Below are 23,517 nucleotides of genomic sequence, written 5' to 3'. Positions count from 1 at the left end.
TTTAAAATATATTTTTATTGATTTCAGAGAGGAAGAAAGGGGGAGAGAGAAAAACATCAATAACGAGAGAGAATCATTGATCGACTGCCTCCTGCACACTCCCTACTGGGGTTCGAGCCCACAACCATGGCATGTGTCCTGACCAGGAATCTTAACTGTGACCTTCTGATTCATAGGTCAATGCTCAACCACTGAGCCACACTGGCTGGGCTAAGACCCTTATATTTTGGAAGGCAGCTATGCTCACCACTATACCACCAACGCCAACAAGACCCTTATATTTTGATGTTTACTTTTTTAATCTATAGAAAAATTAATACTTATTAATATTTAATGTTCAGATTGCCAATTATATATAATTGAATTGAAAATATATTTGGGATGTGAGAGTTTACATCAGGATCAGAGCTGTCTGAAGACCATTGGTCTAAAAGATAAGACCTTTGCCTCTTGTCTAAAATAGTAGAAGCTCCTCCATGGACTTGCATGTCCAAATTTAGGAACTGTTTTCAGTTTTAACAGAATTCTTTTTTGATAATACTCTTTTTAACAAAATAACTTTTGATTTCTGTAGACCTGCATTGTCCAGTTCCATAGTCACTAAGCCACATGTGGCTATTTAAAATAATTCAAATTGAATGAAATTAAACATTCTGTTTCTCAGTTACACATTGTACGGTTTAAGTAGCCACTTGGGCAAGCAGCCACTGTAGTGGACAGTGCCAATATATAGAACATTGCAATTATCTCAAAAAGTTTTCTTGGGTAGTGCTGCTGCAGACTTTCTTGCTCAGCAATCTCAGTTTCATCTCCTCAGTCCCTTCATGCATCAGCTATCATCTGTAAGAAATGCCAAAGGAGAATGGAAAGACATTATCGGTTCTGTAAAGGAGCACCAAATTTCTTTTACCAGAAATTAGTCAGTTTTCCTTTCCAAACTCTGTTAATCACATAAATAGTTGCAGTTGCTTTTCACCTGTTCATGATTACATTTTCCCCTAAGTCTGGTGGCACGTAATCTGGACTGTATAATGGCACTTACCACTCAAAGTTTTAATATAATTCTTGCCTCTTACGTTAGCCTTTAGGCATACCTGGAGTCTCTAGTTTTAATAAGCACCAGATGTAAATGTACAATGAGTGGGGGAATTAGTATTCTTTTCTTCACTTTATCTAGTAGCAGCATATGCCCAGGGTAAATGATTTATATGTTCTGATTATTTAAATCCAATACTCTTTTCAATAGGTTTTTACAAATTCTACAGAGAATGGAGTATTTCAATCAGAGTTAGTAGGGTTTTACTCTACCAGAATATATACTTTTTAACTGCTGGAACTTTTGTTGATTGCTTTGGCCTAAATATGCAATATCCCTTTAGAAAAGAAAACTGGATCTTAGCCATAACATAAACACAAGTGTAAATAATTACATGCTGAGAAAGATTTGGGAATGGTAATAAGTTTACTTAAGAACGGTAATTGGTTTGGACCAAAGTAGATGGAGACCATTTATTGTGTTAGATTAAATGTACTTGTCTTCCTAATCACAGTTGATCTCTTAATTATTGAATCATTCGAACACAGTATTTGTATTAATGGATGTGCATTGAGGTCATATTAAGTATTATATGGCTTTAGTGATTATTACCATTTATCAGTTCCTTCTTTATACCAACTATGAGTCATAAACCCAGTATTTACATTGTACTTTTCTTTCAGGTAACCAGGACTTTTTATGTCCACGATAATGAAAATGTGGGGGTGGGTAGATTTAGTTTGCAAAAAGCTTCTTGATTAGTTTTGATTAATGCTAATCTTCCTACAGCTTACCTTGTAGGAAACCACAGGTGTAATGTTGTGGTATTAATATCTGCACCAATTACTCTTACAGGTGGAACAATCCAAAGTTTTAATCAAAGAAGGTGGGGTTCAGTTGCTGCTCACAATAGTTGACACCCCAGGATTTGGAGATGCAGTGGATAATAGTAATTGGTAAGAAGCGTTTGTCATCACTGCTTTCCATTATGTTTGGGGTTCGGGTATTTTTAAACTCTTTCTCCTTAACATTTTAAAATTTCCCATCTTAGCAAAGGCCACTAAACTGTTCATATACCAACTTGCCACTTAATGTTGCTTAATTTCTTTGAGCTGACTTTCTTTTCTATAAAATGGATATAATATTTATCCTAGAATTATTTTGAAGACAAATTTAAAACATGTATACAAGAATTCTTGTAAGAAATTTAAAACTTCATTTTCTACTATAATTTTATATATTTGTATACATTATTTTTATCACATTCTAATTTAAACCTGACTTTAGATCTTCAGTTTTCCATACATCATAAATGAAGAAAATATCCATGACACTTTAGTTGGAGGTTTTAATTTTTTTGAGTTCCATCTTTTGTTTTGTTTTTGAAGTAAATTTCTCTCAACTTTAAAAATACGCAAATAAATTCATCATGAGGTTTCTGTATTGTATATAAATGTAAAAATTTCTTTGGATATAATTTTTCATACTGTAAATTGCCTTAGCATTGATATACTTATCGGTACAAATACGGTAATAATTTAGTTATGTTTTGACTTAAATATTCTTTTATTCAGAAAATTTAGAAATAGTCAAGATTTAGTCAACATAATTTGTACACTGTTTTTATTTAAATCAGTTTACGTAGAACAGTTTGAGACATACTGGTTAGACTGGTTTTGCCTATTTAAAAATACAGATTATTGCCCTTTAATAGTCATCATTTGTACATTTAAATGTAGAATTGCCACTTAATTATTTTATCTTCATTCTATAGCTGGCAGCCTGTTATTGACTACATTGATAGTAAATTTGAGGACTACCTAAATGCAGAATCTCGAGTGAACAGACGTCAGATGCCTGATAGCAGGGTGCAGTGTTGTTTATACTTCATTGCTCCTTCAGGACATGGGTCAGTACCTTGATGCTTCTGATAACCTTTTGTTGTTGTTTATTACTCAATTTTCGGTTCACATTTTAGTATTCTTTGTATGTATACATTTCACTATACCGGTTGTAAAGTCCCAAATTCCATGTAAAAATGGCTTATACAATTTTTTTTTCAGTCCTAGATAAGCTAGCAATGATTTTTACTTCGTAGTTTCTCATACATACTTTTTTTTACTTGCTTTCATAGAGAGGAACAGTGTTTTAATCATAGTTATATATTTCAATGTGGCTAATTTGGCTTTCTTTTTTACTACTGTGCCACTAATTGAACCACCCAATAAGGAGAAACAACCATAGCAATTAGCTTAGATTATATTCTAAGAAACTCCAAAGATGTTATTTAAAATAGATCTGAGAGAGAAGGTTACAGAAAGACAGAAGTACCAAAGTCCTCACGTACCATTTCTTTGGTCACAAAATCTATTTGGCTTATTTCACTTGAGCCATCACAGCCACATTGTTTAAGTATCATGGCATCAGTACTAACCTTCTACTTATACAGAGTTAAGAACTAAGTATCTAGACATTCATCTGGTTTGATTGTTTTTTTGTGTGTGTGGTTTTTTATTGTTGTTGTGGTGGTTAATCCTTGGTTAATCCTCACCCAAGGATATGTTTTTTCCATTGATTTTTAGGGAGAGTGGAAGAGAGAGGGAAAGACAGAGAGAAACATTGATGTGAGAGAAGCACATCGATTGGTTGCCTCCTGCACGAGCCCTGACCAGGGCCTGGGCTGGGAAGGAGCATGCAACCAAGGTACATGCCCTTGACCGGAATTGAACCCCGAACCCTCTGTTTGGCCCACAGGCCGACGCTCTAACTACTGAGCCAAACTGGCTAGGGCTGGTGTGATTGTTCTCTTTGCCAGCCTGCACTCTCTTTTTTGTTGTTTTTATTTCCTCTGCCATTTTGAGTAGATATATGTGTCATTGGTAACTGCAGATGTTTATAATTACTCTTTAATCTTTTTCTGGGTAAAAGATTCAGTGGTAGGTAATTGCTTTTAATCTGGGTAAATGACTCGGCATAACTCAGTCACTTGATCTTAGGAACCCCACCATCTCTCCACCAAAAGGAACTAGACTCTTATATACTATCAGACTAGATAATCCAACACCCAAGTTGCAGTAGTGTACACCAGTTCCTTCATAAGAGTACCTTTCTCTTCTATTTCCTGCTTCTTTCTCCATCTTTGCCCATTATCACTGTCTTGGTTTCGCTTTATCACTATATAAAGCCTTAATTATGTAGTTTACCATTTTTTGCCGTCAGATTGTAGTGGTACAAATATTTCTTTTATTTCAAATATTTGTCTACTATGAAGAAAGCACAAAAATTATCTCAAAAGGCTCAAAAAAGTAACATTGCCTAGCCAGTGTTGCTCAGTGGTTGAGCATCAACCTTATAAACCAGGTCACAGTTCATTTCCTGGTCAGGGCACATGCCTGGGTTATGGGCTGGATCCCCAGTGTGGGGCGTGCAGGAGGCAGCTGATCAATGATTCTCTCTCATCATTTATATTTCTGTCTCTCCCTCTCCCTCCCTCTCCAAAATCAATTTTTAAAAAAAGTAATCTCAGAAATACAACACACACACTATGGCCTTTTATGATTTCTTGTTAGCTGCTCCCTGAATTTATACATTTTTAATCATTCCAGTTTAACTTGTAAGGGTTTTTATGTTTGTTTTTTTCCTGGAGACGGACAGAGTAAAATCTTAATCTGAGGTTGAATCAATAAAAATTGGTCAGTTTGTATTGAGTTTTATTATTTTAGGTCAGCGGTTCTCAACCTGTGGGTCGCATGACCCTTTCACAGGGGTCGCCTAAGACCATCCTGCATATCAGATATTTACATTATGATTCATAACAATAGCAACATTACAGTTATGAAGTAGCAACGAAAATAATTTTATGGTTGGGTCACAACATGAGGAACTGTATTTAAAGGGCCAGAAGGTTGAGAACCACTGTTTTAGGTCTTTTGGGCTCTCTCCAAGATTTTGTAATTCTCATGAAATCACATTTCTTCTGTTTCCCAGGGGGAAATATACTTCTTAAAATTGCATGGGAAATAAGATTTTTTTAAGCAAAAATTTTTTGATATAATTCAAATGATGTGTAGTGGCTTTGGGCCATTCATTGTTTGTCACAGGAATGGGAGTTCAAAATGTATATTTCTGATGTATAAAATGTGTTTTTGAATAGTTTCTCAGCTTAACTATTTTTGGAAATGGAACAAAGTTTTGTCCATTCATATGTGCTACTTAGTATGCATTAAGTGAAAGAATATGACACTAAATTTTATGTAGAGAGTTGTCAATCCCCTCCTCACTGCAGGCTGAAGTTCTAGGCAGTCTGATACATGAATAAGGGCCTATCTTATATGGGTAGTCCCTGGATTTCCTTTTTTCCTGGAGTAATTATGAGTTGTTCCAGCAATGTATTTTCAGTGCCCTCTCCTCACCCCCAACCTCACCCCAGGGTAATTTTTGATTTCAGCTATTGTTGCTTCATTTTCTTTGTTCAGTGGTAGATAATTGCTATTATAACCACTAGTATCCCAGCACTTCTTTAGAGAGTGTGTCTGGCAACTAACTAAAGTAGTTCCAATGTATTTAAATTAGCATTTGGGGGTGTGAAGAATCTGCTTTTCCAAACTTAAAATTCAGTTATATTAAATATTGTGTATTTCAGACTTAAACCATTGGATATTGAGTTTATGAAGCGTTTGCATGAAAAAGTGAACATCATCCCACTTATTGCCAAAGCAGACACACTCACACCAGAGGAGTGCCAACAGTTTAAAAAACAGGTAGGCTGAATGCACTTAACTCCTGGCTTTCTCATACCATTCACGTAATTTGTAGTTTTTCACATTTTCAGTCTAATGTGTTACAGTGTATTTCTCTTGCTACTTTTCCATATGGTTGTTTGTGCTGTATTACAAGTAACTCTTGAAAATAATCCTCTGCCTTAGTTTTTCCTGAAAGCTCTTCTCTGTTATCGTGGTACCTTTAACCTTTGTCGCTTAAGGCTATTTTAGATGTTTCTGTATAGCTTTCAACAGCATCCCTCCCCACACACTTTAGAATTAATTTCATGAATTTCCAAGAATATTACTTTTTGAAAGAACATGATTATATTTCCCCCCTCATTTTGTCATGGTGCTTTCCCAATAAAACAGTCAAATTTCTTCTGTAATGGGTGTATTTATTTCAGTGCCTTGATAGCACTGTTTGTCATTTTATTCAGAAAAAAATTTTTAGAATACAGTGGTACCTAATAATTTCTTTAATTTTTAATTTCCTATAAAAGTTGAACACTTTTTAAGTCAGGAGTTTATTTTTTCCTCGTTGTATTTGGTTTGTATGTATATTTTATGAAATGTAGGGTCAATTTCTGGAATTACTCTTCTATTCCAATAGCTATTTTTTAATTTTAGGCCAATGTTCTGTCTTTTAAATTGCAGCTGTTTTGTATAATATTTTAAAATAGATCTTAGAGTTAATTATATCTTATTTTCCTTATAGTTCTCTTTGTAACAAGAAACCTTATTTTTTCACCTTTTTCAATATAAATTTGAGGATATCTTAAACCTATTAAAAAACAAAAACCTGTTGAATTTTGCTTGTTAAAGCTATTTAGATTTTGAGACTGTTTTAATACATTTTTACTATATTTGGCATTTCTATCACTCTCATTTTTACTGTATAATGTGCTATTTCTAAATTAAAATACTAATCATATACATTTCTTTCCTTTGTCTTGATTTTAATGTATCTTGATTTGGAATGTGCTATTTCTAAGTTCAAATACTAATCATATGCATTTCTTCCCCTCTGTCTTGATTTTAATGTATCTTGATTTGGAACAGTAGTACTAAGAACTTAAAAAAGATGAGCAAGCAATGATCTCTACTTCCAAATCAGTTGCATTGTAGTGGTTGTACAATTTTTTTTTTCATATGCTTAAAAATAATAGTTCTTAACCCAGTGTGCCTATCAAGCTCATCTGGAGAACTTTTTCAAAATGAGTTATTGGCTTGTATCTCTACCAGTTGGTTCAATAGATTAAGGTGGGGCTTTAGCTTTGGTATTTTGAAGATGTTTATTCAGGTCCTTTAAATACACAACCTCTGTTCTTAGAGCCAGCTTTTAGTGTTTCTTTTTTTCTTCTAGTCATGCATTTGACACATTATTATTTAGTTCATGTTTTTTTCTATGTAGATACATAACCTCAATTGTAAAACGTGTGGTTCTGTTTTTGTGTGTGTGGTTTTTTTCCCAGTGGCAATTTTATTTCCTCTTAGTATAGTAACCATCTAACACATTTTATTTAGGATCCTTTTACTGCTGCTGGGGACCCTTTGCAGTGAGAATAGCACTGAAATACCAGTTCAGGTAGGGAGCTAGCTAGTTCTAGGTATGTTAGTGGTTTGTTGTGAATTTGAATAGGGCCAGTAGTTGAACAATATTTGGATATCTATATTTTGTTTAGAATTTAGAATAATTTTGGACAAGATAATTTAATTTGAAGTGGGTTATTTCTGATGTTATTAAGTTATCTCTCTCTTTTTTGCATTCTCCTCATTAATACCTTCGCTTCATTATTTCCAGAGCATATTTTCTCCTTGTGCTTGCCCAATCTTGTATCTGTTGTTCCTTGATTTGTGTTTATGCACATTTACATGCAAGGATATGTTCTGATGGTGTAGAATTTTTTCTACTGAAGCCAATACTGTAATTAGTTTTACTTACCTTAGCCAAAGTCTTCTAAAAATTTTAGGTGAGTTTAAGCATTGTTGATTCAGCCGAATAAAACAGTTGAAGAGAGCTTTATCTAGAAAAAGAATCTCAGTCATCCTATATAATAAAAGCCTAATATGCAAATCAACCGAACAGCAGAATGACCGGTGGAACGAACGGTTGCTATGACATGCACTGACCACCAGGGGGCAGATGCTCAATGCAGGAGCTGCCCACAGGCCCCAGGCCAGCCAAGGTGGGTGCCAGTGGGGGGCCCCCAATCACCCCACTGGTCTCCCCACAGATAGGCCTTGATCGCAGCCAGGCCTAGGGCCCCTACCCATGCACGAATTTCATGCAGTGGGCCTCTAGTTGTAAATAAATGACCTACAGCCATTATAGTAGAGAAAGCCCTTTCTGGAATCTCACCTCATGTTTAGACTCTTTTGGTATTATAACCACATTACTTTAACACTTCTGAAGTAATTGGATTTCAGCAGTGGTAAAGACCAGCATAGTACTTTGTTTTTAGATGACAGTTTTTACATTATTGAAAAACAGTCAAGGACCTAAAGCTGCGGGCTCATAGGAATTTAAGATGAGTATAATAAAAATAAAGTTAATGTACTCATTATGTGTGGTGCTTTTTTGCTAATTTCCTCTTCCATTTTAGATAATGAAAGAAATCCAAGAACATAAAATTAAAATATATGAATTTCCAGAGACAGATGATGAAGAAGAAAATAAGCTTGTTAAAAAGATAAAGGTAGGTTCATTCCCATACATATATTAAAATGTTTTGGGGCCTTAAAAAACACTATAATATCCACAACAATATCAGTTGGGAGATTATTCATTGTTGACTTCAACTTTGCAATTAACTCCGTTTGGTGACTATTATATGTAATAAGGCATTGTGTGGAATAGAGGGATGAATAATATAATTCCAGTCTTCATATGGTTTTCAATTAACTGGTTTCATAAAATTTCCCTCCTCAAAACCAGGTAATGAGAAGCGAGAGGATTTGTTTTTAAGCACTGTTATGCTCAATCTTTGTTTTAACAGCCAGACAAAATATGTTCGCTTTTGTTCTTTTATAAAAACTAACCAAAAATCTATACCATCATAATTTTTTGTATTTTTAATTTATAGTGGTTTCCTAAGTACGCTGGACCTAAAAACTAAAAAGGTTTTTATAAATGGCATTATGTAAGCACATAATTATCTTGGAATAATGAAATACTTTACCAATAAAGAATTTCTGAGTTTTTATAAAAATAGCCATATATTTTATATATTCTTATATACTCTGGGAGCTACAAGAAATTTGAAAGACTGTATTCTGATCTGGTCTGGATGAATACAGATGTGGGCCCCAGATTTGGACTTCCAGATGTATAGTCTAGCGAGTGTAATGTTTCCTGCCTCCAGGGCTATTAGGTTCGCTTTGTGATCAGGTAGGCAGGCTAGTCACAAGCCTCATTTTCCCCCTCAATTTGCCAATATATTTTTTACCCTTTTTAGTTTTTCAATATGGGACAGCTTCTTTTTGGAATGATTTTTTTACAAATAATTTGATCAGTACCTGCTTTAGTATTCTAAAATTTTTAGAGAAAATACGTTATTCATTGTTTACATTGCTAAGAATACCATGATATGGCAGTTTACTAAATAGTAATTGAATGCCCTATGAAAGTGAATATAGAAACTATCAAGGTAATTTTTTTACCAATCTGTTCTTGAGTAATATAACTTTTATTCTTGACCTGTGAGGACTACAGAGATGTATTTGAACAAGAATACTTTGTTTTATAGGACCGTTTACCTCTTGCTGTGGTAGGTAGTAATACTATCATTGAAGTTAATGGCAAAAGGGTCAGAGGAAGGCAGTATCCTTGGGGTGTTGCTGAAGGTAAGGTTTTCTTTAGTGAATGACTTTCTATAAGAGCTCAAAAAAGTGATAAAAATTTGTATTTATAGTAAGTAGTATAATATGATCACTGTATTGATATATTTTAGATTGTCAGAGTTAGTTGTGAATTGTTTTATTTAGTCTCATTTTCTCAAACATTCCAGTTTCTCAGATCTTGTGTCCTCCTAAGTCAGGCAGATATGTGTTAAACCCTAACACATACTCAGAAGTCACTTGTCAGTGCGCCACCCTCCCACCTCTGCCCCATCATTAGGTCTATTCTGTTTTGTGGTTTGAACACATGAGTACAGTGCAGGGTTCTTTACCTGGGATCCAAACGTTGCCTCTGAGGAATTTAATACCCTTTCTGAAATTGAAAACAGTTTTGGAGAAAAGGCCTCTCTCACTTTTATCTGAGTCTCAGTTGGGTCTAGGATCTTCAAAAATGAGTGAGAACAACTTTCATAAGCCCAGTGAGAGCATTCACAGTCTCCTTTCCTCAGACAGAAGCTCCCTCTTTAGGCATCTTATCTTCAGCGGGGATCATTATCAAGAGATCCTCTACTCATTTTGTAAAGAGTTTTAAACATCAATAAAATCTTAGCTATAGTATCAAATCTCAGAAGTCCACTGGCAAAAAGATGCATTTCCCTAAGTTTGTATTTATTATTACTGGTTTAACCTAATAGAAAGATTTAAGTCTTCTGTGTTACAGTAACTTGGAACAAAGATTGAGTCATGATTATTTTTTTTTTAAATATATATTTTATTGATTTTTTACAGAGAGGAAGAGAGGGATAGAGAGTTAGAAACATTGATCAGCTGTCTCCTGCACACCTCCTATTGGGGATGTGCCCACAACCAAGGTACATGCCCTTGACTAGAATCGAACCTGGGACCTTTCAGTCTGCAGGCCGACGCTCTATCCACTGAGCCAACCGGTTAGGGCGAGTCATGATTATTTTATCTACTTGTTACTACTATGAAAAATTCTGTAATTTTTAGGGTATTGTTCCAAGTTACTGTCCTTACCAGTGGCTTCCCCCACCAATGAACTATACTCGTACCCAGCCCTTAACCCAGATTACTTGCAGTTGCTAAGCAGAGGCTTTAGAGCTTGTACAACCCTTGAATCTGCGATGAAGAATTTACTTGATATCTCTAGTTTTAGTGGTTTCTCCCCCCTAAATATGTTCCTGTAAGTTATAAGGGGGTTTCTAAAGACATTCCCCTTTTACTCTCCCACCACTAAACTTTTAAAATGCATTTTATCATGGAGTAAACGTATTCTCTACCAATAAAGGAAAAAATATGATCTCCCTTTTCAACTTCGCAAAGTTGCTCTGAAGAGCTAATTTTGTTAGATGTATATATTTGATCACTGAAGATTAAACTACAGTAAAGCAGTATTACACTGTGCTTGCCAGGCATGCCCTTAGGTTAAGTACTGTGTTACCGTGTTAACCCTGAATGATAGCACTTTCACAGGTCCTGCCCAGGCAGTGGGGCCAGGATTTGGTAGCTGGTGCTGAAAGAAAACCCTTGAGTGCATCTTTTCCCTGGGACTGTGCCAGTGGTAGCTGTCACTCAATGGCACAGAGGAAAACAAATCCTTAGTGAAAAATTTGTCTAAGCTATTTTGCATATTCTTTTATTGTTGTTACCCCCACTTTTCTGTGAGATTTTCACTGAAAAGCTTGCAGTTAATGGAAATAATACATGTGGTCTATTTCTTTTATAGTTGAAAATGGTGAACATTGTGATTTCACAATTCTAAGAAATATGTTGATAAGGTAAGTGTAAGTAATGATGAAAACAAGCTTTTTCTTTCCGTAAATAAAGTTAGACTTGGACAGATTTGTTTTGCCTTCCATAAATGTAGCTAGTTTAAACTGGTGTCTCATTCTAGCACTAAAGTAAGTAGTGCATGGAGACAACTTGGATTATTTCACCAGGATTTTAAAGTCATTCACAAAAATACAAAATAAGCTGTGTGGCTAGGGATGTATAGGAAAAAAGTCTATCACTGTATTTTCAGTTGAGGTTTTAACACTGAAAGAGGTATGGAAAGTTGAAAAAAAAAACTTTTGCTTTTTTTTTTAATGTGAAAAGCTTGGGAAAAGTGGAAGAGAAGGCTAGGTTTTGAAGGCATGTTTCTTGTAAAAGGGAACTTATAGTTGAAGAGGTTATATGGTGTCACCTATAAGATACACTGGAACCAAAAATTGAGTGACAGCCAAGGAGAGACTGTAATGAGTTAGAGTGCCTTGATTCAAAGGCTGAGAAGAGAGCTCCCACAGCAATGGAACTATAAGTTTGGAAAATCAGTGACAAATTAGCATGAGCTATTTATTCTCAACCACTTGGTTTGCTTGGAATAAGCTGCCTGGCTTTACTGAAGTGGAGAGGGATAGAGCTTTAGGTGTAACTATGGTGGCCAGAGAGAGGATAAAGTCATCAAAGAGCAGAGTATAAAGAGAAAGGAGACATGGAAAACCCAGACTTAGAGCCAGGGGCAGTAAACTCTCAGAGAACTGCATAGGAATGTCAGATAGTAGGAATTAAATCAGTAATTTAACATCACATTCTAATCACAAAGGGGGGAGTGATAGTAAATGTTTCATGGATATTGGGAAGAATAAAAACAGAGTACACCTTTGTCTGTCTCCCAGAAGGGAGTTTTGGTAAAGTGGTGGAGTGGTGAGGAAGGGAGGATCGAATGATACAGAGACCTCCACACCACACACATCCAAGAAACTGCATTTGTGGAAGGAAATCATGCAGCAGCTCAGGGTGTCTTTAGCATTTCGAATCATTAAGGAATGATGACATTGTCTGATGTATTGCGCAGTTTATTTTATATGTATTGATTTTATATATTATGGAAATGCTGCAAGCAAACATTCATTTAGCCAAGATACCACATTCATTGGACAGTTTGAATAAACAAATTTAAATTCCCCACTTTAAATTCATCTTGATATGTGATCTAAAGTGTCCCTGTGAGTTTATTACCTTAGTAAAAATTCATGTTAATACTGCTAAAAGAAAAGGATTTCTTTCAGGTTTTATGAGCGTCCGTAGAAGCTAATCTGCTTTCCCTTCTCTAGTAAAATACATACAGCAGATCCTTGAATAATGTCATTTTGTTCAATGCTGTTTTGTTATGATGTTGAGAAGCCGTAGGAACTTAACTCTTGTTTGTATCGTTTAGCCTGGAAAGTTGCAGAACCTACCAATGATGTTAAGGGAGGACTTACTGTAGTGTAAAATTAAATACTCTTATGTGGAAATGTCATCTTTAGTAAGTGCTTTGAGGGGATTTATGGCTCTTAAATTCTCATTTGGAACCTAAATTTCCATTGGTGTCAAGTTAGTGCATGTATCTTGCTCTGCTTTTTAATAAAAGCAAACTCTTGATCTGTTACTTACTTATGACAGAACACATATGCAGGACTTGAAAGATGTCACTAATAATGTACACTATGAGAACTACCGGAGCAGAAAATTGGCAGCTGTGACTTATAATGGAGTTGATAATAACAAGAATAAAGGACAGCTTACTAAGTAAGTATACATCAGAAAAGGTATTATGTCGTATATAATTATATTGTTTTATTTTCATCAAGTATCTCCTGGCTACTCAGTAGAAAACTGGGATTTTACTTATGCACAACAGCAGAATTTTATGTTAAACTTTGTTTTGGCAGTTTTATATTTTACTATTCAATTGTTGAAGGAAGTGTTGTTACCTTGTTTCTTAAGAGAAAGAACCTTTCATTCTCTTGGTCATTTGCCATTTTTGTAATCTGTGTACCACACAGTTAATAGATTGACAATTAGAAATTAAACAGCTCCTTTAGAAAATACTTCCTTTTTTTTTTTAAAGGCAAGAGAAAAGTTACTATTAAGATCTCTTAACCCATAATGCTTGTAAGATAAGCATCTAATTGTCTCTTTAAAAAGACTTCACATAGAGCTTCTACCTTTTATTATGTCTTTTTTAAATAAGCCTTTTTGATAGCAGAGTTTTCACTAACAGATTATATAGAAACAAGGGAGAGAACCAAACAAAAAGAATACTTAGATGACTCTGGTCTTGGTTACCTTCTCTACTTTCTCTGTTCCTATTGTGTATTTACATGGAGTAAATTGGCTGGGTTTGGATTTCTTGGAGCGTGTGAGTGACTACCCAGTGTGTAGCTTCACCTACTTAGTGCAGATATCTGGCTGCATGGTTTGTGATGGGATGGGGAAAGAGGTGTGTGAAGACATGGTGAGTTAACCTGGGTAGTTCTTGGTAACAATGTCTGTGCCTTTTTTTTTTTTTTAAACTTGGAATTGCTGAATATCATAAGTATTATAAAGACTATTTTCACTATAGTATGTACATTTGTAGCCAGGTGTTATCTACCATTCAAGGATAATCTGAAGGATCATCTGTATAAATAATGAGAAAGGCAAGTTTTCAAAATAGCCATTACTGTGTTTTATAGTGTCCAGCATCCCTCATAATGGAACAGAAAGAAAATGTTCCTTTTTCCTTTTTTAGTTATGTCTCCACATGGCCTTTACATTCCAGAAGAAAGCACACAAAGCAGTTCTCTTTTAAAACCTGTGTTTATTTTCTTTCATATTTCCTTAATGATATTTGGGTCATAGTCCCTAATTTCTTATTTAACTTTGAATTTCTTCTTATGCTATTAGCATGCTTCTTTGAGAAACTTTAGTGATCAATTTCTAGGTTTTCTGGTTTCAAGGATCTTGTGAGGGTGATTTTTAAAAAGGTAAATTTCTGGGTTCAATCATTTAGCAAGAGATTCTGTTTCGGTAGATGGGGGATTGGCCTGAGTTTATATTTTTAACTAGAGGCCTGTTGCCATCTTCAATCTTCACTCTGCCACTTCGTGCCTACGTATGCAAATTAACCGCCATCTTTGTTTGCAGTTAATTTGCATATCTTGCTGATTAGCTGATGGGAGGTGTAGCGAAGGTATGGTCAATTACCATGTTTGTCTATTATTAGTTTTTTTTTTTTTTTAAATATATTTTATTGATTTTTTACAGAGAGGAAGGGAGAGAGATAGAGAGTTAGAAACATTGATCAGCTGCCTCCTGCACACCTCCCACTGGGGATGTGCCCGCAACCAAGGTACACGCCCTTGACCGGAATCGAACCTGGGACCTTTCAGTCCACAGGCTGACACTCTATCCACTGAGCCAAACCGGTTAGGGCTATTATTAGTTTTTAATAAGCACCCTGAGTAATTCTGATATAGGTGATTAGTAATTCATGCTTTGCAAAACATTGACTTCTAGGAAAAATTGATTTGGTTAATATATTTAACAATTTTTAAATATTTAAAATACAATTTTTAAATACTTAAAATATTTGAGGTAAGGTTCAGCACATGAGAAAAGGCAAGACTTTTATTTGTTTTAGCAAAATTATCAACTTTATCACAAAAAATGTAAGGATTGTTAATAATTATTGTTAGTAAATGTTAATAAAATCCTATCCATTTTATTTTATTTTAATATATCCTTTAAAAGGCCATTCAATTATTTATATTTTTGTTTCATTGAATTTTTCAATTATAGTTCACATTCAACATTATTTTATATTAGTTTCAGGTATACAGCTTAATAATTTTGACAATCATGTAACTTATGAAGTGATCCAATCCTATTTTATTTTTTAATAAATTTTTATTGATTTCAGAGAATCAGAAGAAGAGAGAGAGAGAGAGAGAAAGAGAAAGAGACACACACATCAGTGATGAGAGAGAAACATTGATCAGCTACCTCCTGCATGCCCCACAGTGGGGATTGAGCCCACAACTCAGGCATGTTCCTGACACGTAATTGAACCGTGACCTGGTTCATAGGTTGACACTCAACCACTGAGCCACGCCTGCTGGGCTCCTAATTTCTTTTAAATGCATTTCACTAGCTTAAATGTTTTATAACTGTTTAAAGAAAAACATAGGTAAATCCACTTATAATTTTATATGTTAAAGGGAAATGTGCTATCTACGTATTTTTCATTAAATGTATGCACTTAATGTTTAATTTTCTTCTTTTAAACATTTGTTCATGTCCTAAAAATAAGGAATTGTTTGTTTCCATATTTCAGATACAAGGCTTTTAAAGTAGTACTGGGATATTTTTTTTGTTAGTTGCAGGTAAGGTGTAATTCAGAGAAAAATAGTAAAACTTACAACAGTGTTGTTAAAAATTCTTCTGCATATACAGGATTCCGGTGTGGATTGATTACTTGAGTTAAATTATACCCCAGGTGAAAACATTAAAAGTAGAATTCTATTGGAAATGTATTTCTTCCAACTGGAGAATGGCTGACATTAGAATAGATATTGATCTGCTATGTTAAGTTAGGTTTTAATGCTTTATTGAATAACACGTACTGAATCTTACAGAAGTCACTTGGAAGTTTTATCCATTGGCTTGAAAATGTTAGCAGTTTATAAAACATTCAAGTTGACTTAAAAAAAAAAGTCAATAAGCTAATTTTTTAAAAGTTAAGTATTAGGTAGTAAATTAAGTTGATTCATCTTATATTTAATTTTCTGAGACAGTTTTGGGCGGACTGTAGAATTTATGGAACCATGGATTAAAAATAAAAATATTTGGCTTGTATGTCTGAAATGTGTTTTTCTGTTATGTTAATGGTCCTAGCCAGATTTTTAGAGAGAGGGAAACATGGATGTGAGAGCAAAACATCAATTGGCTACCTCCTGCTGTGACTCTCTTATTGGACATGTGAAAGGATGAGTCATCTGGTGGCTTTTAGGAGTTAGAGCCCCTTAAAGAGAACTCTAGAAAAAGCCAAGTTATATCTTTGGGGATTTAGTGTGATATTCAAGTTATGTCATAGCCTTTCTTTAAAAAAAAAATCTTCAAGCCTTTTTATTTCTTTGGTTGAGTTCTTTTAAATTTCTCTGACAAGTTTAAGTTTGTAATTTTTAATGTATCTGAGTGTGAAAAAGAGTTTCCCATTAAGAAGTAGGCAGGTAATGTAATGTAATGTGTGTTTTTTTCTAGCCATCTAATAAAAAAGGTTTTATTTGAAAAAAATCTTATGACAAGTAATCCTTTTTCCCGTGTTTTCTACATAGTAAGCATAATTTTGTATTACTTCTAAATGCCACTTTAGTAAAGATGACTAGAAATAGGGTGGCAATTTATTTAAAAATTAAAGAGATTTGAAAGATGATTTTGACTAGTGAGAGGTGTCAAAAATTCCATTTTTAAATATATGTGACTATTTTGTAAATATAATACTGGAAGATCAAATTTTTTTGGTCAGGAGTCATATTTTTGCAAGGTGAAATATTTAAAATATCTCAAATGTGAAATAATAAAAATTTCTTTTGAAAGTACGCATATTTAAATAGGTTTAGAAATTTGAGCAGGCTATAAGAAGATACTTGCACAGCGTATTTATATTTATAATTTGGGATAGTAAGTACTAACAGAATTTTGGAAAAGAAATAAAATCACATTAACAAATTTTGCCATAAGCTTTTATTTTTGGGCACATACTTTATTTAATTATAAAATCTATGAATTTGCCTTTAATTGCTGCTTTCTGGTGTGGTTCACTTTACATATGCTAAGTTTCTGTATTTTTTGTTCTTTTAGATATGACACATATGAAGGCATGTAAGTGGCTATTTGTTTTTCCAAAGACAGCAGATTTAGTATGTAGGGATTTTTAATATATAAATTTTTACCTTAAAAGCAAATTTCAAAACATTATAGCATATTTCTCTGCTATAAAAGTGTTATATTTTCTCCCAGAGTTAATTAAATAAGAATCTATATAACAATGTTTACTCTTGGTAAACTGATAGTCTTTTTACATGCAAATTATGCTATGAATTCTTTAAATTTATATGAATTGCCTATTTCCTCCCAGGGATAAAATTAAAAGAGCATTTTATAGATAGGTTTTTATAAGTAGGAATATATATATATTTAACTTTAAAATCACAATTCTATCTGAATTTAAAATTTTTAAATATATTTACAGTCTTGAATATTTGTTTTCAAATCACAGCAATATTGTTGTATAATGTAAGTTGCTTAAACATATATATTCAGTTATTAAGACTGTCACTTCAAAAATAGTTATTAGATTGTTTCTTTTCTAGACTAAAAGGTTTTAGGAGGTGGAAGAAGTGAGGTTATTGATAAACACCCTTTTTGAAAATCTGACAGCACCTTTGGACCCTCTTACCAGAAAAATGCTCCCGTGTGCGTGTGCACACACATTTGGCATGTAATTTTTTTGTTGTTGTTAGTCCTCACCTGAGGATATTTTTCCATTGATTTTTAGAGAGAGTGGAAGGGAGGGGTAGAGACAGAGAGATACATCAATTGTTTGCCTCTCCCAAGCACCCAACTGAGAGGATTAAGCCTATAACCCAGGTATGTGCCCTTGCCTGGAATCGAATCCGAGACCCTTCAGTCTGTGGGCCAATGCTCTATCCACTGAGCCAAATTGACTAAGGCTGCCATGTCATTTGGGGGTATTCATTTGCTCTATGCCCAAGAGATATGATGCCATAACATAAGAAACATATTATTAAAAAGGACCTCATCAGCCTCTAATGAAATAATAATGGCATTTACACTTAAAATTTTATTATTTGTTGACCTCACTTTTTGAATGCAGGTTCTTATTCTAAGTTAATGTTTGGCTTAGTTTCATTTTCAGGACTTTGGTTTCATTGCTTAATTGTTAAACTATACTGCATATTTGTAAGTTTTCTTTTAGTGAAGAAATCTCCTTTCGTCAAATAACATTTTATTCTAATTTACACTAACTGCAAAAACAGCTCATCTTGATCACAGCAGTATATCACATTTTTGTCCTTCCTGTTTTGCTAAGAAAAAGCAGTCACCTATATTCTGTCCTGTTGCTCTTTTTCAGTATTTTCTATTTAGCTCTCTTGTCCTCCTTGATAGAGAAGAGTGCTGTAAGGGTCAGAAATAGGCAGCCTCCTAAGGAGAGAATCAGCATGTTCATAGTGTCAGGTCAGGATTAGTAACTACCCTTGGAGTTATGGGTGATATTTAAGACCTGATTTTCTTTTTCAGCCATGATTTAATTTTTAAATCACTTTTTGAAATAAAACTCACCGATTTAAAATGTAAAATTCAATGGTCAAAGCCTGTTTTTGTGGAGGCCAAGTCAACATGTTTTAGCAACAGAGTCAGAGAAGAGCCTGCCCCTTCAGTTGTCCCAGTGTTTTGAATAGTGTTCAGAGCTCCTCAAAGCCACAGAGCTCACTTTGCTCTCCTCGCTGGGGCTGTAGTAGGTAACCGATACTTTGGCTTTCTCTCGATTCTATAAATATCCTACTCTTTACATTAAACTCATTTGTGTTATTTTTCAACATAAGAATTTTTTTTTTTTCAACATAAGAATTTTGAACAAAATTATGCAGAGATTTTAGCCTGTGGACTTGAATGTCAGCGGAATACTGAACTACGTTTGTTTATGCTTGTGTCTATTTTCTGACATACTAAAATAATTATTAAGATAATTATTTGCTTCGGATTCTCTGTGTGTGTGTATTTGTTTTTATCACTATTGTTATCAATCTTGAAAAATTAAGAAATGAAATATTTGTGTTAGGTGGAATAAATTTTCAAGAGCATCAAAGTTACCAAAGTGGACTAAAAATGCTCTGCATGTCTAAATGAAGAGTGGTGTAGTATTGACTGGTGGTCATTTCCAGCACATCATTTCAGTTACCAAAATAAGTTTGAATTATTGTTAACAGTATAATTATGTCAGTAGTTGTCTTAGAGATTGTAATACTTGGAGATTTGTAGAACTAAAAGTATTCTACATATATTATTAACTCAATTCCTTTTTTCATGTTTTAATCTTGTTTAAAGAAAGTACAAAATGAAATAATTTTTTTCTAGTTTCCCATTCTGTGAATGCATTTTGAAATGTTTCCTTTTCATTTTCCCTCTACACTTTATTTAATAGGTTATCTTTAGGTTAGATATGCACTAGGTTTAGAGAAACATCCTACTAACAGTTGCCTTTGTTTTTTAGATCTATTTTCATAATAATTACTTACTAGAGATTTAAGTTTAGATAAGAAATTTTGTGGAAGTTCTAGATTATAAATATTTATAAATATTAAAATTTATAAAGAATTTTTAATGCATTTATGGAACTTCAGATCTGTGTTCAATGTTATTTACATGGTGTCAGAATAATTGAAAAATCATTTGAAACTTATTTTCAAGAAACAGAAAGAGATTTTAGTAATGCCATACAGTATCTCATTTGTTTTGATCACTCAGTTTTGTGTTAACTTTTTATTTCTGGATGTGTAATGATTATTCTTCATGTTCATAACAGGAGCCCTCTGGCACAAATGGAAGAAGAAAGAAGGGAGCATGTAGCTAAGATGAAGAAGATGGAGATGGAGATGGAGCAGGTGTTTGAGATGAAGGTCAAAGAAAAAGTTCAGAAACTGAAGGACTCTGAAGCTGAGGTAATCACACTAATAGTTCCACTTCTTACGACACACTATTCCTTTTCAGAATAATATTGTTCATAAAATTCAAAGATAATAGAACTTTTATAAATATTTTTCCAAATTGAATATAATACTCTAATGTAATAAAATGGAGAAATAAAAGCAAGCACTATGTTTCTATAAAATATATACTTCATTATGTAAGTGGACATAGTATATTTGGTAGAAAGACAGAATAGTTATGAGTTATTAGTTATAATGAGTAAGTTATGAAAAATGAAATTATAAGCTATTCCATATATTTAGAATAAGAAAAGTAATTATCAGAGTTTTGAGAAATTTAACTCACTCTTTTGAAGGATGAAACCTTTCTTAGCATTAAAGGGCCTACCTCTAAAGAGATCTGGGCCAAATTTCCCCTAATACTGTAAGCCATATCTCTCTGCTTTCTTCCCACTAATGTCAGCTTTCTGAACCTTGAATTAGGAGACAGGTTCAAATCCTGGTTTTCTGCCACTTTCTGGATAATGACCATGGCATCGGACTTAAACCTGTAGTCTGTTGCTTATCTGTACAGTGGGAGGGAACATTGGCGTCTTCCCTCGTGAGCTTCCTACATGTTTGTGAGTAATGAAAAATGAGATAGGATATGTCTGCTGTTAGAAAGTGTGCTACACACCATAAGTTTGTAGCACTTTCCCCAATTTCTCAAGATTATTCTCTTGGGCCTCTGTTTGGGGAGGTCACAAGTCCTATAGGAAGAGGAATCCTAGTGCTTTCCAGATGGTGCTCTGTATTTATAGCACAAGAACTCAGTGCTCACACTCTTAACATTAGGATGGATGAAACGCACTTTTGCTCCTGAGTTCTTAACCACTTTTATTTTATATGTCGTGCTGTGATTTAGCTCCAACGGCGCCATGAGCAAATGAAAAAGAATTTGGAAGCACAGCACAAAGAATTAGAGGAAAAACGCCGTCAGTTTGAAGATGAGAAAGCCAACTGGGAAGCCCAGCAGCGTATTTTAGAACAACAGAACTCTTCAAGGTAACTAACTCCCAAGAAATGTCTAGTAATGTTTTAAAGAATTATTTTCCTATTTATTAAAAAAAATTAGGATAGCATTTTAAAAGACATCACCCCTTATACATCCTAAGCACAATTATTTTAATGGACAAATATTTTTATATAGATGAATATAATCTAATATAATGGCAATTTTTTTCACTACAAACATTTTGCATGATTTAACAGTCTTCATAACTAAATTAGTAGGTTCATAACATTCTGCCCAGTTGACTCACCATAATCAGTTTCTTACCTTCTCACTCCAATTATCGGACTAATGGTTGTGTTCAGTTTTTAGTCAGCATAGAAAACACTGATCTAAAGATGTTTTATGCAGTCAGAGGTATGTTTTAATTGTGTTGAAATTATTTATTTAGGTAAAATTCTTAAGATAAAATTTTGGGTATATTAATTCCTACTGCAGTTAACAAGTTTTGCGGTCTTTATTAAAAACTCAGTAATATTTGTACCTTGGCTTTTTCTTCCCCCCTCATTAGTTTCATTTAAAACTGAATAAGTTGAAATGTTGTAAGGATTCTACAATTTACCCTCACTGCTAAATGTTTTTAAGATGAGACATTTGTTCAATTAATTTTTTCTCCAAGGAGGAGGAAAATATATTTGTGAAAGCAAATGCATTTCAGAATACAAATGGCTATAGGAGAAAAGGATACTCTATTAGATACCAGTTGATTTTTTAAAATTTGCACTATTTAGAGAATTGTTCTCATATATTGAAAATTGGTTTTTGTCATATGTTTACTGTATTTATTTGTCAAATATTTGATTGCCTAAGAAAATACTATTATGGACTAGCATTGTCCTCCTTGTTTACTCTTTTAATTTTTCAAATGAAAAAGTAGTGTTTGAAAATCCAACACAGTTGTAGTTGGGTTAGTTATTGCTACCATTCGTTGTTTATAATGTAGTCAATCATTTTGATTATTTTCTTTAATCATTTAGAACCTTGGAAAAGAACAAGAAGAAAGGGAAGATCTTTTAAACCCTCTATTGACCACCAGTTACGTATTAGTTGCCAATATGCCAGCTTGGACATCAGTGTTTGTTGGATCCGTTTGACCAATTTGCACCAGTTTTATTCTTAATGATGGATTTAACAGCATGACAAAAATTATTATTATTTTTTTGTTCTTGATGGAGATTCAGATGCCTTGAATTGTCTAGGGTGTTGTGTACTTAGAAACTAACAGCTCTAAGTACCTTTCCTACATTTTCTTTTTTTATTAAACAGGTGTCTTCAATTTAATGCAAGAAAACATTTTACTATTGTACAATCATGTTCTGGTGGTTTGACTGTTTACAGGATATTCCAAAATAAAAGGACTCTGAAAGGTTTTCACTGAGGATAAATTGCCATAATATGATGCAAACTATGCTTCTCTATAATAATTACAATACAAAGGTTCCATCCAATGCAGCATATACTATAATGTAATTTAGTCTAACACAGTTGACCCTATTTTTTGACACTTCCATTGTTTAAAAATACACATGGAAAAAAAAACCTATATGCTTACAATGCACCTAGAGCTTTTTTATAACAGCCTTTTTTTGTTTGTTTGTTTGTTTTGGATTCTTTAAATATATATTATTCTCATTTAGTGCCCTCTTTAGCCAGAGTCTCATTACTGCTTCATTTTTGTAATAACATTTAATTTAGGTATTTTCCATATATTGGCCCTGCTAAAATAGAATATAGCATCTTTCATATGGTAGGAACCAACAAGGAAACTTTCCTTTAATTCCCTTTTTACATTTTATGGTAAGTAGCAGGGGGAAAATGCATTTATAGATCATTTCTAGGCAAAATTGTGGAGCTAACGACCAACCTCTTTCTACCCATGTGCAGCCTCTTTATTTTACTAGAAATGGGAATCATGGCCTCTTGAAAAGAAAAAAAAAGTCACCATTCTGCACTTAGCTGTATTCATATATTGCATTTCTGTATTTTTTTGTTTGTATTGTAAAAAAGTCACATAATAAACAATGTTGTGATGTAATAGAGTGTGGGTCTGAACTGTTCTGCAGTTGATGTACAAGACGAGTATGTTTGGGAAGAAACTTTTCTACTTGAATTTGTCAGCTCCACGATTGCAGCGCGTCTCTTCTCTGTTTGTTTCACTTAGAATGTATATGTGTTGTGTTTCTTTTTATTGAAGTACTGCTGCTCTAGAAACAGGTTCTCATGGTTACCATTTTGAAAGTCTGTATTGTGATAAGGCACCTCTATTCTACCACTATGACAACTTCCACAGTC

General features: G+C 33.8%; 1 protein-coding gene across 6 annotated transcripts in view; it reads left to right on the top strand.

Moving 5' to 3' along the window:
• Positions 1–23,260, top strand: part of SEPT7 (septin 7) — a 51,628-nt gene extending 28,368 nt beyond the window's left edge. For 3 of the 6 annotated variants that reach the window (XM_014541090.1, XM_005868069.2, XM_014541089.1), the window contains 11 exons: positions 1,892–1,992; positions 2,811–2,945; positions 5,679–5,796; positions 8,403–8,495; positions 9,546–9,642; positions 11,384–11,435; positions 13,084–13,209; positions 17,305–17,325; positions 20,051–20,186; positions 21,079–21,218; positions 22,203–23,256. In XM_014541090.1, the coding sequence (XP_014396576.1) occupies positions 1,892–1,992; positions 2,811–2,945; positions 5,679–5,796; positions 8,403–8,495; positions 9,546–9,642; positions 11,384–11,435; positions 13,084–13,209; positions 17,305–17,325; positions 20,051–20,186; positions 21,079–21,218; positions 22,203–22,242 (1,059 nt within the window). In that variant the 3' untranslated portion in view covers positions 22,243–23,256. Of the gene's footprint in view, positions 1–1,891; positions 1,993–2,810; positions 2,946–5,678; positions 5,797–8,402; positions 8,496–9,545; positions 9,643–11,383; positions 11,436–13,083; positions 13,210–17,304; positions 17,326–20,050; positions 20,187–21,078; positions 21,219–22,202 lie in introns of all 6 variants that reach the window. The other 3 variants (XM_014541091.1, XM_005868070.2, XM_014541088.1) reach the window with 2 other exon arrangements.
• The last annotated feature ends 257 nt before the right edge of the window (positions 23,261–23,517 follow it).

Source organism: Myotis brandtii, unplaced genomic scaffold (assembly GCF_000412655.1).
Source record: "Myotis brandtii unplaced genomic scaffold, ASM41265v1 scaffold260, whole genome shotgun sequence".
In the NCBI taxonomy this organism is placed as follows: domain Eukaryota; kingdom Metazoa; phylum Chordata; class Mammalia; order Chiroptera; family Vespertilionidae; genus Myotis; species Myotis brandtii.
The sequence above is the reverse complement of the archived record's forward strand: the minus strand, read 5'-3'. Positions and strand labels throughout refer to the sequence as shown.